The 17,761-nt window shown below is 36.9% G+C and overlaps 1 protein-coding gene across 1 annotated transcript in view; it reads right to left on the reverse strand.

Moving 5' to 3' along the window:
- Positions 1-6,447: 6,447 nt before the first annotated feature.
- ttll11 (tubulin tyrosine ligase-like family, member 11) overlaps positions 6,448-17,761 on the reverse strand; it is a 37,281-nt gene continuing 25,967 nt past the window's right edge. Inside the window, exons 5-10 of the mRNA XM_061907990.1 lie at positions 16,142-16,426; positions 15,978-16,073; positions 15,796-15,908; positions 13,776-14,003; positions 13,593-13,699; positions 6,448-7,269 (exon numbers count right to left, since the gene is read on the reverse strand). Of these exons, the coding sequence (XP_061763974.1) occupies positions 6,956-7,269; positions 13,593-13,699; positions 13,776-14,003; positions 15,796-15,908; positions 15,978-16,073; positions 16,142-16,426 (1,143 nt within the window). The 3' untranslated portion in view covers positions 6,448-6,955. The remainder of the gene's footprint in view (positions 7,270-13,592; positions 13,700-13,775; positions 14,004-15,795; positions 15,909-15,977; positions 16,074-16,141; positions 16,427-17,761) is intronic.

Here is a 17,761-nt window from a genome sequence, read left to right on the forward strand (position 1 = left end):
GTTTTTAGGTGGAATATTTGAGATTATATAATTGGAGCCTTAATTTTGGATTTTGATTCATTATTATTTTTTGAGCAATGACACTTAAAAACAAATCACACTAAAATAATTGGGGATCCAAAAGTGTCCTTACTCATTAAAGTGTTAAAAAATAATTATTTTTTTTTTAACCGTTTTTTAGCACAATAACCTCGAGATCAATTTCAGATCCATCCGTCAATTATAAGTTTTATTGTTGTTTATGTTTTTTGTTTGTTTTAGGTCCTTCTTTAAAAAAAATTAAAAAAGCTCAGTTTTTTTATACGGCAAAACACAAAATATACAACATTTTCCCCCAAAAATATTTCAAAGTGACGTAATCGGAGCCTTGAATAGGTCAATAATTCAAAATGACATTGATTTTGATTCATTATTATTTTTTAAAGAAAGAAACAGCCTGCATGGCAGCTTTGTGTTATAAGAGTAAGCATTGCAACATTTTCTTGTTACATTTCACCTGTTTGCTCCTTTATACCACTTTTTATGTTTTTAATTTTTTTCAATTGTATTCTTAAAATGTGCCGTGGGGCCGTTAAAAAAATAACCCCCGGGCTAAAGTTTTGGCCGAGTGGCCTAAAAGCTGTCCAGAGTGGCGTGGAAGTCTTAGCTCTCCCGCTCGTGCATCAACGACCTCTTTAAACCTCGTCCAGCTCGCTACGCCAACGCTGCAGAATCTTGCCCAGTTTACAGTTTACAGAGATGACTCCGCTATAAATACAGCAAACAAACAAAACAAGATGATGTATGTTTTCTAATGCAACTTGTAGAAAATACTTTTTTTTTGTAAGTAAGTTGAAAAAGTCTATAATGTATTTGTTGCATTGTTGAAAAAAGCGAGCGTGACAAAAGGGGTTAGTGCGTCTGCCTCACAATACGAAGGTCCTGCAATCCTGGGTTCAAATCCAGGCTCGGGACCTTTCTGTGTGGAGTTTGCATGTTCTCCCCGTGAATGCGTGGGTTCCCTCCGGGTACTCCGGCTTCCTCCCACTTCCAAAGACATGCACCTGGGGATAGGTTGATTGGCAACACTAAATTGGCCCTAGTGTGTGAATGTTGTCTGTCTATCTGTGTTGGCCCTGCGATGAGGTGGCGACTTGTCCATGGTGTACCCCGCCTTCCGCCCGATTGTAGCTGAGATAGGCGCCAGCGCCCCCCGCGACCCCGAAAGGGACTAAGCGGTAGAAAATGGATGGATGGACAAAACAATAATGTACAGCAGAGCTTGTGTTGTCAACGTGTGGCCGTGCAATTGATGTACATTTGCAGCAAGACCTATTAAAAGTTTTATTTAGCTATTTTAAAACCCTCCGCGTGCACTTTGTTGTTGTGGTGGTGGAGGACCGTGATGAGAGCACACTCCTGGTGGATGCGAGCTCTGAAAAGTCAAAGTGAGCTACATGCTGCCTGACTGCAGCCTGCACAGGAACAAGCAGGTTTTATTTACTTTTGGAGTTTTTATTTACATGGATGTGATGATTTTGTTTATTTTATAGTTATGTTAGTATTTGTTTCAACTACATGATGTTTTTATTTATTCTATATAGTTTTTTTTATTTTTAGGTATTTGACTTAATATAGTTATATTAGTTTTTATTTACTTTATAAAGTCATGTTAGTGTTTTTATTTTATTTACAAGTAGGTGATGTTTTTATTTATTTTATATAGTCATATTAGTAATTTTTTACATGTGTTTATTTCACTTAATATAGTTTTAATTAGTTTTTATTTGCTTTATTAAGTCATGTTAATAGTTGTTTATTTATATGTAGGTGATGTTTTTATTTATTTTATAGTCATATTAGTCTTTTTTTACATGTGTTTATTTCATTTAATATAGTTATATTAGTTTTTATTTACTTTATAAAGTCATGATAGTAGTTTTTTATTTACATGTTGGTGATGTTTTTATTTATTTTATATAGTTATATTAGTCTTTTATGTGTTTATTTCACTTAATATAGTTATAATAGTTTTTATTTACTTTATAAAGTTATGTTAGTAGTTTTTTATTTACATGTAGGTAATGGTTTTATTTATTTGATATAGTTGTTTTAGTCTTTTTTTACATGTGTTTATTTCACTTAATATAGATGTATTAGGGTGTACCCCGCCTTCCGCCCGATTGTAGCTGAGATAGGCGCCAGCGCCCCCCGTGACCCCAAAAGGGAATAAGCGGTAGAAAATGGATGGATGGATAGTTATATCAGTTTTTATTTACTTTATAAAGTCATGTTAGTATTTTTTTATTTACATGTAGGTGATGTTTTTATATTTGATATAGTTATTTTAGTCTTTTTTTACATTTGTTTATTTCATTTAATATAGTTATATTAGTTTTTATTTGCTTTATTAAGTCATGTTAATAGTTGTTTATTTACATGTAGGTGATGTTTTTATTTATTTTATGTAGTTATTGGGTATTTTACATGTTTATTTTACTTAATATAGTTATAATAGTTTTTATTTACTGTATAAAGTCCTGTTAGTAGTTTTTTATTTACATGTAAGTAATGGTTTTATTTATTTGATATAGTTGTTTTAGTCTTTTTTTCCATGTGTTTATTTCACTTAATATAGATGTATTAGTTTGTATTGACTTCATGTAATATAGTTATATTTGTTTTTATTTACTTTATAAAGTCATGTTCGTATTTTTTTATTTACATGTAGGGGATGTTTTTATTTATTTGATAGTTATTTTAGTCTTTTTTTACATTTGTTTATTTCACTTAATATAGTTATATTTGTTTTTATTTACTTTATAAAGTCATGTTAGTAGTTTTTTATTTACATGTAGGTGATGTTTATCAATTTTATAAAGTTGTATTATTATTTTTTATATGTGTTTATTTCACTTAATATAGTTAAATTAGATTTTATTTACTTTATAAAGTCATGTTAGTAGTTTTTTATTCACATGTAGGTGATGTTTTTATTTATTTTATACAGTTATATTAGTCTCTTTATTACATGGGTTTTTACTTCACTTAATATAGTTATTAGTTTTTATTTACTTTATAGTCCTGTTAGTAGTTTTTTTATTTACATGTAGGTGATGTTTTTATTTATTTTATATAGTCGTTTTTTGCTTTTTTTTTTACATGTGTTTATTTCACTTAATATAGTAATATCCGTTTTTCTTTACTTTATAGAGTCATGTTAGTAGTTTTTTCTTTTCATGTAGGTGATGTTTTTATTTATTTTATATAGTTATTAGTCTTTTTTTACATGTGTTTATTTCACTTAATATAGTTATTAGTTTTTATTTACTTTATTAAGTCATGTTAGTAGTTTTTTATTTACATGTAGGTGATGTTTTTATTTATTTTATATAGTCGGGTTTTTTTTACATGTGTTTATTTCACTTAATATAGTTATATTAGTTTTTATTTACTTTATAGAGTCATGTAAGTATTTTTTTTTATTTACATGTAGGTGTTTTTATTCAGCTTAGTAGTTAGTTTTTAATTACATTATATAGTAATGTTCGTAGTTTTATTTGGTTATGTAATAGTTTTTATTCATGTTTATTTTTCATAGTTTAATATAGTTATGTTAGTAGTTTGTATTTACATGTGTTTTCCTGTATTTTATGTAGGTAATGTTAGTTTTTATTTACATGTAGATTATGTTTTTATTTATTTTATAAAGGTATGTTTACGAAGGTCCTGCAGTCCTGGGTTCAAATCCAGACTCGGGATCTTTCTGTGCGGAGTTTGCATGTTCTCCCCGTGAATGCGTGGGTTCCCTCCGGGTACTCCGGCTTCCTCCCACTTCCAAAGACATGCACCTGGGGATAGGTTGATTGGCAACACTAAATTGGCCCTAGTGTGTGAATGTGAGTGTGAATGTTGTCTGTCTATCTGTGTTGGCCCTGTGATGAGGTGGCGACTTGTCCAGGGTGTACCCCGACTTGTCCAGGGTGTACCCCGCCTTCTGCCCGATTGTAGCTGAGATAGGCGCCAGCGCCCCCCGCGACCCCAAAAGGGAATAAGCGGTAGAAAATGGATGGATGGATGTTTTCGTTACATTTAGGTAGTGTTTTGAAGTATTTTATAGTTTTATATAAATATGTCATTAGTTTTTATTTACATGCTGATGTTTATTTATTTTGTACCATTATGTTTGTAGTTTTTATTTACATGTAGGTGATGTTTTTATTTATTTTATGTAAGCGACATTTTTATTTAAATGTTGGTGATGTTATTATTTACATTTAAGACTGTTTTATATATAGTTGATTGTTTGTATTTATATGTAGGACATGTTTTTATTTACTTCATAGTTAGGTTAGTACTTTATTTGGTTTATGTAGGTGATGATAGTTTTTATTTTCATGAAGTTTATGTTTTTTTTTATTTATCTAAATGTTAGTTTTTATTTAGATGTTAGGTGATTTTTATGGTATTTTTAGATGATGTCGTAGTTTTTATTTATATGTATATGATGTTTTTATTTACATGTCGGTGATGTTTTTATGTATTTTATATAGTTATATGTAGTTATGTTAGTAGTTCTTATTTACATGTCGGTGATGTTTTTATGTATTTTATATAGGTGTTAGTTTTTATTTACATGGAGGTAATGTTTAAGTATTTTATAGTTTTAAATAATTATGTTAGTAGTATTTATTTACAGGTTGGTGGTTATATATTTTGTACAGTTATGTTTGTAGTCTTGATTTACATGTAGGTGTTTATTTTCTGTAGGTGATGTTTTTATTCATTTTATATAGTTATATTAGTAGTATATGAGTTTTTATTTACAGGTAGGTAATGTTTTTAAGTATTTTATAGTTTTATATAACTATGTTAGTAGTTTTTATTTAGATGTTGATTGTTATCTATCTTGTACCATTATGTTTGTAGTTTTTATTTACATGTCGGTGTTTATTTTATGTAGGTGTTGTCACTTTTTTTATTTACATATAGTTGATGTTTTTATTTTATGTAGGTGATGTTAGTTTTGTTTTTATTTTATGTAAGTGACGTTAGTTGTTTTTATTAGAATGTAGGGGATGTTTTTATTTATTTTATATAGTTAGGTTAGTAGTTTATCTGTTTTATGGAGGTGATGATAGTTTTTATTTTCGTGAAGTTTTTTTATTTATTTATCTATATGATGTTAGTTTTTATTTAGATGTTACGTGAATTTTATGGTATTTTTAGGTGATGTTGTAGTTTTTATTTACATGTATGCAATGTTTTTATTTACATGTAGATTATGTTTTTATTTACATGTAGATGTTTTTATTTACATGTAGATGTTTTTATTCACATGTAGGTGAGGTTTTTATTCATTTTATATAGTTATATGTAGTTATGTTAGTAGTTCTTATTTACATGTAGGTGATGTTTTTATTCATTTTATATAGTTATGTTAGTTTTTATTTACATGTAGGTATAGTTTTTAAGTATTTTATAGTTTTAAATAAGTATGTTTGGAGTTTTTATTTACATGTAGGTGTTTATTTTCTGTAGGTGATGTCACTTTTTATTTACATGTAGGTGATGCTAGTTTTTATTTTTTAATGTAAGTTACGTTAGTTATTTTTATTTAAATGAAGGTGATGTTTTTATTTATATTTAGGACTTTTTTTTTATGTAGGTGATGTTAGTTTTTATGTATATGTAGAACATGTTTTTATTTATCTTAGATAGTTTTGTTAGTACGTAGTTGTATGTAGGTGATGTTTTATTTAATTTACATGTAGGTGATGTTTTTATTTATTTTATGTAGGTGATAGTTTTTATTTATTTTATGTAAGTGACGTTAGTTTTTATTTAAATGAAGGTGATGTTTTTTATTTACATTTATGACATTTTTTATTTTACTTTTTATTTATATGTAGTACATGTTTTTATCTATTTTATAGAGTTGTGTTAGCAGTTTTATGTAGGTGATTTTTTATTTTATTTACATGAAGTCGATGTTTTTATTTATTTTATGTAGGTGATGCTAGTTTTTATTTATTTTATGTAAGTGACGTTAGTTGTTTTTATTTAAATGAAGGTGATGTTTTCTATTTACATTTATGACATTTTTTACTTTTGATGTTAGTTTTTATTTTATTTATATGTAGAACATGTTTTTATTTATTTTATAAAGTTGTGTTAGTAGTTTTATGTAGGTGATTTTTTATTTTATCTACATGAAGTTGTTTTTTTATTTATCTAGGTAATGTTAGTTGTTATTTAGATGTTAGGTGATTTTTATGGTATTTTTAGATGATCTAGTAGTTTTCATTTACATTTGTTTATATTTATATGTAGGCGATGATCATTTTTATTCACATGTTAAGTGATGTTTTTATTTTTTTATAGGTGATGCTAGTTTATATTTACAGGTGAGGTGATGTTAGAAGCCGGACTGAGCGCGTTGTAGAAAATGAGAGCCGATCCATTCCACAGTTTTGCTAATTCATCATTTATTTAGCAAACATGACTTCTCAGCAACTTCATCTACTCTAAGGAAGACGGCTGCCCGCACATTTTAATGACCATCTCTTACATCACGCAGACATCATTAGTTGTGTAGAGTGACAGACGACTGGCAAAGTCAAATATTGTTATTATTTTGTGTGCGTGTTCGACCTGCGACACGTCTGTCATGTTCATGGAACTCATCAATGGAGTTAAAAAAAAAAAGAAAATTTGCATGCATTTCTGTGCAAAGTGTCTCCTCAGGATCAACAATTAAATATTAAACATAATAATAATAATAATAATAGTAATAATATAGTACCGTGTATCTCCTGGTCAGCAGTAGTAAAAGCAGCCACACTATGAGTTGCCAGGCAAAGGTAAGCAAAGCTGCCTTGTCGGATCTGCAAGCACATTCTTCATTATTGTTCAAAATGCCAGCACTAACCTTCTCACGCCTTCAAACCGAATGTAAACGCTCGCCATCGCCGCCTCAGTTCTCCACGTTGGACCTGAGCATGCGAGGCTTTCGTCTCGGATGCAGCCGGTAGTCCTGGCTGGAGGCCCTGCGCGGGGCGGCCGGTGAGGTCAGCCTGGGGTAGGCGGGGCTGGGGTTCTTCACGCCCCGCGACGTGGACGTGGACCTGCTGCAGCTGAGCGAGCGCCGCTCCTCCACGCCCGCCTGGGACTCCAGTCGAGCCTCGCAGAGCTCCAGCAGCGACAGAGTCTGATCCTTCGGCAACTGGGACTTGAACCTGCGCGCCGCCAGGTAGAAGAAGGCCTCCACGAAAGCCTGCAGGCCCATACCTGCAACACATTGGTGGGGGGTGCTTGAGTGGCGTCCCCAAAGATCCTTCACACTAAAAAATAATAATTGTCACATAAAGTGATTCTATATTTCCTGTAAGAAATCATGTAAATCTGATGAACAAAACACATTTGTGGAGAATAAAATGTCCATCCATCCATCCCTTTTCTACCACTTGTCCCTATTTTGGGGTCTCAGCTGTACACCCTGGACAAGTCGCCACCTCATCACAGATAGACAGACAAAATTCACACACTAGGGACCATTTTAGTGTTGCCAATCAACCTATCCCAAGGTGCGTGTTTAAGCCGGAGCACCAGGAGGGAAACCACGCAGTCACAGGGAGAACATGCCAACTCCACACAGAAAGATCCCGAGCCCGGGATTGAACTCAGGACTACTCAGGACCTTCGTATTGTGAGGCATGTGCACTAACCCCTGTACCCCCATGCTGCCTGTGTGAATAAATGTGAAAAACATAAATGATCACACTGCAAAAACTGAAATCTAAGTAAGATGCAGAAATATAAAAGCTGATTTTATGTTAGAGTGTTTAACTTGTTTTAAATGATCTCAGTAAAATATCACAGCTTGTTGCTGAGATTTTAAGACCTATATTGAGTAAAACATGCTTGAAACTAGAATACCAAGTGTTGCAAAGCTGTGTCATCAACACTCAGGTATAAAACCACTTTTTTAAAGTAATAATTTCTTACTTCAAGCATGAAGAAAAAAAACTATGATGCCGAGCAAATATCATTATGTTAGGATAATGGCACTAGCAGTTACTTAATTTAATCAATCAATCAATGTTTTTTTTATATAGCCCTAAATTACAAGTGTCTCAAAGCCACAACAACATCCGCGGTTAAGCACCCACATAAGGGCAAAGAAAAACTCACAACCCAGTGGGACGTCGATGAGAATGACTATGAGAAACCTTGGAGAGGACCTTAAATGTGGGTAACACCCACCTCTAGGGGAGACCGGATGCAATGGACGTCGAGTGGGTCTGACATAATATTGGGAAAGTCCAGTCCATAGTGGATCTAACATAATAATGAGAGTCCAGTCCATAGTGGATCTAACATAATATTGTGAAAGTCTAGTCCATAGTGGATCTAACATAATAATGACAGTCCAGTCCATAGCGGCTCTAACATAATAGTGAGAGTCCAGTCCATAGTGGATCTAACATAATGGTGTGAGACTCCAGTCCATAGTGGATCTAATATAATAGTGTGAAAGTCCAGTCCATAGTGGATCTAACATAATAATGAGAGTCCAGTCCATAGTGGATCTAACATAATATTGTGAAAGTCCAGTCCATAGTGGATCTAACATAATAATGAGAGTCCAGTCCATAGTGGATCTAACATAATATTGTGAAAGTCCAGTCCATAGTGGATCTAACATAATAATGAGAGTCCAGTCCATAGTGGATCTAACAAAATATTATGAAAGTCTAGTCCATAGTGGATCTAACATAATAATGACAGTCCAGTCCATAGTGGCTCTAACATAATAGTGAGAGTCCAGTCCATAGTGGATCTAACATATGGTGTGAGACTCAAGTCCATAGTGGATCTAATATAATAGTGTGAAAGTCCAGTCCATAGTGGATCCAACATAATAATGAGAGTCCAGTCCATAGTGGATCTAACATAATATTGTGAAAGTCCAGTCCATAGTGGATCTAACATAATAATGAGAGTCCAGTCCATAGTGGATCTAACATAATATTGTGAAAGTCCAGTCCATAGTGGATCTAACATAATATTGTGAAAGTCCAGTCCATAGTGGATCTAACATAATAATGAGTGTTGTGTTTGTGGGTTTGTTTATGTGTTTTAGATCGGATGCTAAGTTTAAGTAAAACTGAGTTGAGTATCAGCAGTCTAAAAAGTGTCTCTTTAAGAGAGGCGTGTACCCTTAGCCCAGCTGATCGGCGTTAGGACTGTTAAATGGCGTTGCAGTTCATTCAGTCTGTACTCATGCTCAACCCGGTGTGCAGCCACTTGGTAAGTTCCCGTTTGCCTTGTTTTATGTTGTACGCTGTCACCATGCTCATCTGTATTATGTTGTGTCCGCTGCTTTTAAACTCCACTATAGCGCTCTTGTAGATCCGGGCGCTTAGATAAATGTTTGTTTATCGCGGCACCTGTCTTAGCGTAGGTATCGCTACTTCCTGGTTTGCCGTGGTGCATTTTGGGAGTTGTAGTGATTTACTAAAATGCACTTTACAGAGAGTTGTAAATGGTAAATATGTTTGATAGATGAAACGTGCTAATGAATGATATACCTTTATTTGAATTGTATTGTATATGATCAACATGAGTTTATAAATGGTTGATATTTATTATAGATATTTATAAGTATTATTATCATTATTTATCAATAAGGGCATTGATGTTGGTACGAAAATTATGCACTGAATTCTTCCTTTCAGATGTATTACCTAACTAACTGATTGACCAAAATTAACTAACCAACTAAGAACCAGCCACCAAATAATAACAACTACTGCTGCTGTTCTCCTGCTTGGAAAATAAATAAACGAAAAATATACAAACTGGAAATCTTGAGTAATAATCTGTGCACACTTGGTTGCCCTTTCCGTGGGGAAAACGGAACAATGAGAGTCCAGTCCGTAGTGGCTCTAACATAATAGTGAGAGTCCAGTCCATAGTGGATCTAACATAATAGTGAGAGTCCAGTCCATAGTGGATCTAACAAAATAGTGAGAGTCCAGTCCATAGTGGCTCTAACATAATAGTGAGAGTCCAGTCCGTATTGGATCTAACATAATAGTGAGTCCAGTCCATGGTCGATCTAACATAATAGTGAGTCCAGTCCATAATGGATCTAACATAATAGTGAGAGTCCAGTCCATAGTGGATCTAACATAATAGTGAGTCCAGTCCATAGTGGATCTAACATAATATTGAGAGTCCAGTCCATAGTGGATCTAACATAATAGTGAGAGTCCAGTCCATAGTGGATCTAACATAATAGTGAGAGTCCAGTCCATAGTGGATCTAACATAATAGTGAGAGTCCAGTCCATAGTGGATCTGACATAATAGTGAGAGTCCAGTCCATAGTGGGACCAGCAGGAGACCATCCCGAGCGGAGACGGGTCATATTTAAGAATATTTTTCAACATATTGCGCAAAAAATGTCTCAATTTTTTTTTCTACCAAGAAAAGTGCATTTGTTATCATTAAGAATATACTTTCTTTAAGGTAGTTTTGGGTTCATTGAGGTTAGCTCATTTGACTTGTTTTGCAAAGCCTTGACAAGCCGAATTTTCTTGTTTTATTGGCAGATAATTTTGCTTAGTTCAACTAAAATGCACCTAACTTTTTTTTTTTTTCCCCGAACACAGCGCCATGAGCCGGCGACCGTGTGTAACGTCAAACCGTTCCAGGTTATGTAACATGTCACCCTTGGATTTCCCAGTGTATTGTTGATGTATGAAAGAAAATGAAAAAAAGATGAAAATTTAACACAAAAAAACCCTCTTTGTAAAAAATGTATTTGGCGCAACAACCAACGTTATGACCAAAAATAAAGCAGTGCTGAAAGGCAGTGCTTATCAAATAGTGGGGTCGGCCCCCGCCTGTGGGGCCAAAAGAGGCAGTAGAGTAAGTCATGCTTGCCAACCCTCTCGATTTTCCCGGGAGACTCCCGAATTTCAGTGCCCCTCCCAAAAATCTCAGGGGCAACCATTCGCCCAAATTTCTCCTGATTTCCACCCAGACAAAAATATTGGGGGTGTGCCTTTAGCGTCCTCTCTCACCTGAAAAGGAGACTATCATATAAGTCTCCCTTATCCATAGCTTAATCTATAACCCATAAAGTAGGGTAGAGGCATGGAGCTATTTCTCAGCATGTTTATTCAGGTTCACAACATCCGGATTCCCATCATGCATTGCTTCAAAACTACGGCAAGTAGTAATGTCCAAAAATATAACAGAGACGAAGCAGAAGAACGAAGAAGAGACGTGGCTACGACGAGTAAGAATAAGAAGTACGCTTGCGAGTTCCAAAATGATTGGAAAAAAAATAATTTCAGTTCATCCAGGACAGCTTGAAGGGGAAGGGTTATGCTGCCTGCAAATTTTGTAGTTCAGACTTCTCCATTGAACATGGCGGCCGAAGGAACATAATCATGAAAAGATAAGGTAGGTGGGTGGATGGAGGGAGGGGGGATGTATATTGTAGCATCCCAGAAGAGTTAGTGCTGCAAGGGGCTCTGGGTATTTCTTCTGTTGTGTTATGGTGCGGACGTTCTCCCGAAATGTGTTTGTCATTCTTGTTTGGTGTGGGTTCACAGTGTGGCGCATATTTGGAACAGTGTTAAAGTTGTTTCTACGGCCACCCTCAGTGTGACCTGTATGGCTGTTGACCAAGTATGCCTTGCATTCGCTTGTGGGTGTGTGCAAAAGCTGTATAAATTATGCGATTGGGCCGGCACGCTGCTTGTATGGAGGCAAGCGAACGTGAGGAGAGGTTGTAGAGGACGCTAAAGGCAGTGCCTTTAAGGCATGCCCCCAATATTATTGTCTGGGTGGAAATTGGGAGAATGGTCACCCCGGGAGATTTTTGGGGGGGGCACTGAAATTTGGGAGTCTCCTGGGAAAATCGGGAGGGTTGGCAAGTATGCTCATTCATGAACGGATTATTAATATATATATATATATATATATATATATGTATATATATATATATATATATATATATATATATGTGTGTGTGTGTGTGTGTGTATGTATATTAGAAATACTTGAAAATATATACACCCCCCTGCTCCCCTCCTCCATTTCCCGAATTCGGAGGTCTCAAGGTTGGCAAGTATTGTAATCGTGTATATCCTGACACATACGGATAGATAAATAACAAAAAGCGGTAAAAAATGGTTGGATGGATGGGGGTGGGTTGTGCAAAAAAGTATGTCCCCTAGAAAAATGTAGCTGTGAGAAAGTTCCAAACAGCCACTGGGTGGGTAAAGAGGGTGTGAGAGGCAATGATGTAATTATTTTTACCGTCAATAAAAAAACTATCTTTAGGGGGGCTTGACAGAAAACTAAAATGAAAACCACAGGTCTAAGGGTTGAATTAAATTTGCTGCAAAAGTAATGAAGGAAAATGTCGACTTTGAAGCAAAACATCTTCCAGGTTTTGCTCATTAAAAGCAGGAACTTTAAGCTCTGAAGCCGATATGAAGGAATGAAGCAGTCGTTTCATCATTCAGTTTTTTAAGGTCTTGCAAACTTGCTTGACTAGAGAACTTTTTAAGAATCACCAATAGGTTTTTTTTTAGCTTTCTGGTATTTAAAGGCCTACTGAAATGAGATTTTCTTATTTAAACGGGGATAGCAGGTCCATTCTATGTGTCATACTTGATCATTTCGCGATATTGCCATATTTTTGCTGAAAGGATTTAGTAGAGAACATCCACGATAAAGTTCGCAACTTTTGGTCGCTAATAAAAAAGCCTTGCCTGTACTGGAAATAACAGACGATGTGCGCGTGACGTCACGGGTTGTAGAGCTACTGACATCCTCAGGAGGGGTGTGACCACGGGTGTGGTGACCGCCAGTGTCTCCGAGGGAAGCCACGTTTCTTGACGAGGCAAGGCAGCCGGGCTGAGATTTATTTTTTTTTCCCTGACGGTCGGTGGGAGGAGGTAAGAGAGTCCGCAGCTGCAGGAGCTACGACGCTAGCTCTCCGCTAATAACTACGGTAAGAACCGATTTACGATTTGATAACACCATTTTCTCACCGAAACCTGCCGGTTGACATGTGGTAGGGAACCATGTTCGCTTGACCGCTCTGTTCCATTGTAAAGCTTCACCGTTAGCTTTCAGGAATGTAAACAAGGAAACACCGGCTGTGTTTGTGTTGCTTAAGGCGGCCGCAATACACCGCTTCCCACCTACATCTTTCTTCTTTGACGTCTCCATTATTAATTGAACAAATTGCAAAAGATTCAGCAACACAGATGTCAAGAATACTGTGTAGTTATGTGATTAAAGCAGGCGACTGGATCAAAATGTCCGCTACAATCCGTGACGTCACGCAACGTTTTCAACAGGATAATTTGCGCAAAATTTAAAATTGCAATTTAGTAAACTAACCCGGCCATATTGGCATGTGTTGCGATGTTAATATTTCATCATTTATGTATAAACTATCAGACTGCGTGGTCGGTAGTGGTGGGTTTCAGTAGGCCTTTAAACTGGCAACCTCCTGACGCAGGAAAGCGTCTTGCCAAATGACTCAGAGCTGTTGGTCCCTCCCCGAGCGCGGTTCTTTACCTGCTTCCCGATAGTCGGGGAAACCTCCGGACCAGCGGCGTGCGATGTCGATGTAGAGGATGTCCACGGACGCCATGCTGAAGTTGCAGCTGCTGAGCTTGCAGTTCCTGCGCACACAACCAAGACGATGGCGATGAGGTCAAACATCAGCTCAGGCTTCCAACTTCCTCGCCGGGTACGCACCTGATGAACGTCCGGAAGGCGGTGGGGCCTAAGCGCATGTTGCCTTTGACCCCCAGGAAGCGGATGAAGAGGGCGGCGATCCTCTCCACCAGTCGCAGGTAATTGAACTGCCGGTTGTACTTTGGGTAGACCTGCTTGAGACACGGCGAGGGCATGGCGCCGCCTTCCTGCTGCTTCCTGTCCTGGATTTCAGCGAGAGCCTCATCCCCGGCGGCCTTCAAATGTGAACTTTGAAAGAATGAATAACATTTACGTTAGATTTGGCAGCCAATGTGGAGGATAAGGCAGGGCATCCTTCACGTTTGAACTGATACGGTATCTATTCCTATTTGTGTGTTAATTTTGTTTTAGACAATAAAACCAATTTTTAATAGAAACATTTAAAAAAGGGCTGATTATGATAACTCCTGTCCAGTTGTTATATATTGTCTTATTATTATATTTCTTTGTCTCAATAACAGTTGCAAATCCAAAACGTTAGAAGCCAGTGGTTTATAATTCATGGTGTGTTGGCAAGTCAGTTCAGTCTTTCCGGTCTAGCCTTGTGTTGCACCATAAAGAAAGTGTTTATACTGCAAGTAAGTACGTATTACACAGCAGATGTGTTTTCATTAACAAATTTGAAGCAGTTAAAATCACTATGCACTATGCACTTTTATATAATATATATACATATATATATATATATGTATGTATATATATATATATATATATTTATTTATATATGTATATAAATATATATATGTGTGTGTGAATATATATATATATATATATATACACACACACATATATGAAAGTGTATATATGTATATAAATATATATATATACCGTATTTCCTTGAATTGCCGCCGGGGCGCTGATTAATTTAAAACCTCTTATCACTCCTGCACTTACCAAAGGTATGCAGTAAAAATTTGAGTGTGATGTAAGTTTGGACCTTAAATCCAACTGAATAGCTCTTAATCTTCTTCCCTTTATGCGATTTCAAATTACCGGTATTGAAATCAGCCTCCTCCATTTTGAAAAAGATGAAAGAGGAAGTGTCACTCGTGACGTCACGAGTTTGACCAGGTGGTAATACTAAGCATGCGCTAATTATTTTGGGGAGCGAGTTTGACCCGGTAGTAATTCAAGGCAGGCACATACTAATTCAAGGAAATACGGTGTGTCTATATATATATATATATATATATATATATATACATATATATTATATACATGTATATATATATATATATATAGTCTTCTTTCTACAGTACACCTGTTTGCTCTATTATTCCACTTTTTTTTTTTTTTTCCTTCTTTGTAATAGTATTTTTAGAATGTGCCAAGGGCCCTTCACAAATACCCTAAAGTACCCTAAAGCCAAACAGGACATAAAAAAAGTGTATTTTTCAAAGCGCATAATACCATTTTGGCTTCATTTTGAATCGCTTTGCTCAAATATCTCAATCTTTAACTTTAGCCCTAAAAAACAAAAACAAAAATGTAATGTTTGTGTCTATATTTCAACCTGTTGAGGGACTTTTGATGAAACGTCCTTCAATTAACATTCATTTGCATATAAAGGTGACGACTTGTCCAGGGTGTATGCCGCCTTCCGCCCAAGATAGGCACCAGCGCCCCCCGCGACCCCAAAGGGAATAAGCGGGAGAAAATGGATAGAGTTACTCATCTGTGACATTGTCTGATCGTCCATCCATCCATTTCCTACCGCTTATTCCCTTTCGGGGTCGCGGGGGGCGCTGGCGCCTATCTCAGCTACAATCGGGCGAATCGCCTTCAAATGCGTCAAAAAACATGTTTAATATTTTTGTTTAGGACTGAAATCAATTAAGAAATTTGAGCAGAACAAGTAAAAAAAGTTTAGGACTTTGAAATTCTTTGTTTATATTTATTCATTTATAACTTTTTTATTTTTAAATCAAAATCCAATGTCCCCATAGGGTTTAATTTTGTCTCATTTGACCCTCCATAAGAAATCCCATCCAGAGTTGTATTATTTAATGTGCGTACGTACAGAGATGTTTTCCTGCCGCAAGGGTCCACCAGGCGCAAAGTGTCCCTGATCACGCCCACTTTGACCTCCTCGTCCACTGGGCTGTGAACACACTCGAAGACTCCCGGCGCCACCTGGAAGACAAACGTGGGGAACTTAGCGCCGCCGGCGTTAAGTAGTGTTCTACGTTTTCGCCCTTTTACCTCCTGCTCGTGCTCTATTCTCATGCTGGGGTTGGAGTTGACCTCCAGCAGGACGGGCTTCAGGTTCTTCATCAGGAGGATGTCGAAACCTAAGATCTGACGCACAAACGCACATTCCAGCTAGGTGCGGCTGGATTTTTTACGGATATCTTCAGCGCACCGACCTGGAAGCATGTAGGTCCAGGCTTCCCAGGCGGGATGTCGGCCTGATAGTAGACTTTCAACTCAGGCACCACGGCGATGACGGTCTTGATGACCAGAGCGATGATGTCCGACCACACGCGCTTGGTGTCCACCCCCTTGTCGGCCAGCCGGTGCAGCACGCTGGAGAGCGTTCGCTTGCTGCCCGTGCTCTGACTGTCCGAGTGGATGAAGTTGTCGCTGTGGACGTTGAGGGAGTAGTTGGTCAGGTGCATGAAGACCTGGCCCAGGTTCTTTTGGCTCGGCTCCTAACGCGGAACAGTCATTTACAAAAAGGTAAACATGGTAGGCTATTGGCTACTAGGAGCTAGCAGCTACAGTTGTGATCAAAATTATTCAACCCCCACACAATTTTGGTGTTTTAGCAAGTTGGACATTTATTCCGTATTTTGTTCATAGTCATATCAAATAAAGATGTGTCAAATAGACAAATGCAACTTAAATCGTAACACTGTATTTTACAAAATACCAAAAAAGGACATTTTTCTTAAAATCTCATTGACAAAATGATTCAACCCCGTAGTTACATGGATCTTTAGTACTTAGAACACCCTTTGGTAGTAATGACATCCTTCAAAGGTGATACATAACCGGACACAAGCTTCTTGCAACCGTCTACAGGTATTTTAGCACATTCCTCTTGGGCAAAGGCCTCCTGTTCATTCATATTCTTGGGCTTGCGTGCTGCAACTGCCTTTTTCAAGTTCAACCACAGCTTTTCTATAGGATTTAGGTCTGGCGACTGTGAAGGCCACTCCAGAGTCTTCCAGCCCTTCTTCTGCAACCACTCAGATGTTGATTTGGAGGTATGCTTGGGATCGTTGTCCTATTGGAAGGTCCAACGTCTCCCAAGCCTCAGCTTCGTCACTGACTTCATGACATTTGCAGCTAATATATCCTGCTAGGAAATAGAATTCATAATGCCTTGAACGCGCTGGAGATTCCCGGTACCTGAGGCAGAGAAACAGCCCAAGAGCATGATTGACCCCCACACCATGCTTAACAGTAGGCAAGGTGTTCTTATCTTTGTAAGGTTCATTTTTTCTCCTCCAGACATAACGTTGATTCATAGGCCCAAAGAGTTCCACTTTTGTCTCATCACTCCATAGAACAGTTTCCCAAAACCTTTGGGGTTAGTCTAGATGATGTTTGGCATACTGGAGTCTATTTTTCTTGAGCCTGAAAGTCAGAAGTGGGGTGCGCCTGGGAGTTCTGGCATGGAGGCCTTCATTTCGTAGTGCGCGTCTTATTGTATGGGACGAAACCTGTGTTCCCCCCTCTGCAATGTCCTGTTGTAGTTCCTCAGCTGTTACCCGGGGGTTTTTCACCACTGTACGCACACAGCATCCTCTTTCTACCACGCCCAGGTAGTGTTTCCACTGTGCCTTTAGCATTTAAACTTGCGAATTACGCTCCCAACTGGGTCTCTTGGAATGTGTAATGTCTTTGCTATTTTCTTATATCCATATCCTTTCTTATGAAGAGAAATTACCTCCTCTCTTGACTTCTTTGACCACTCCCTGGACTTCACCATGTTGCAAATACACCATTGGACATCTACAAGAAGCTGAGCGTCACAGTCT

Source organism: Nerophis ophidion, linkage group LG08 (genome assembly GCF_033978795.1).
Source record: "Nerophis ophidion isolate RoL-2023_Sa linkage group LG08, RoL_Noph_v1.0, whole genome shotgun sequence".
In the NCBI taxonomy this organism is placed as follows: Eukaryota; Metazoa; Chordata; class Actinopteri; order Syngnathiformes; family Syngnathidae; genus Nerophis; species Nerophis ophidion.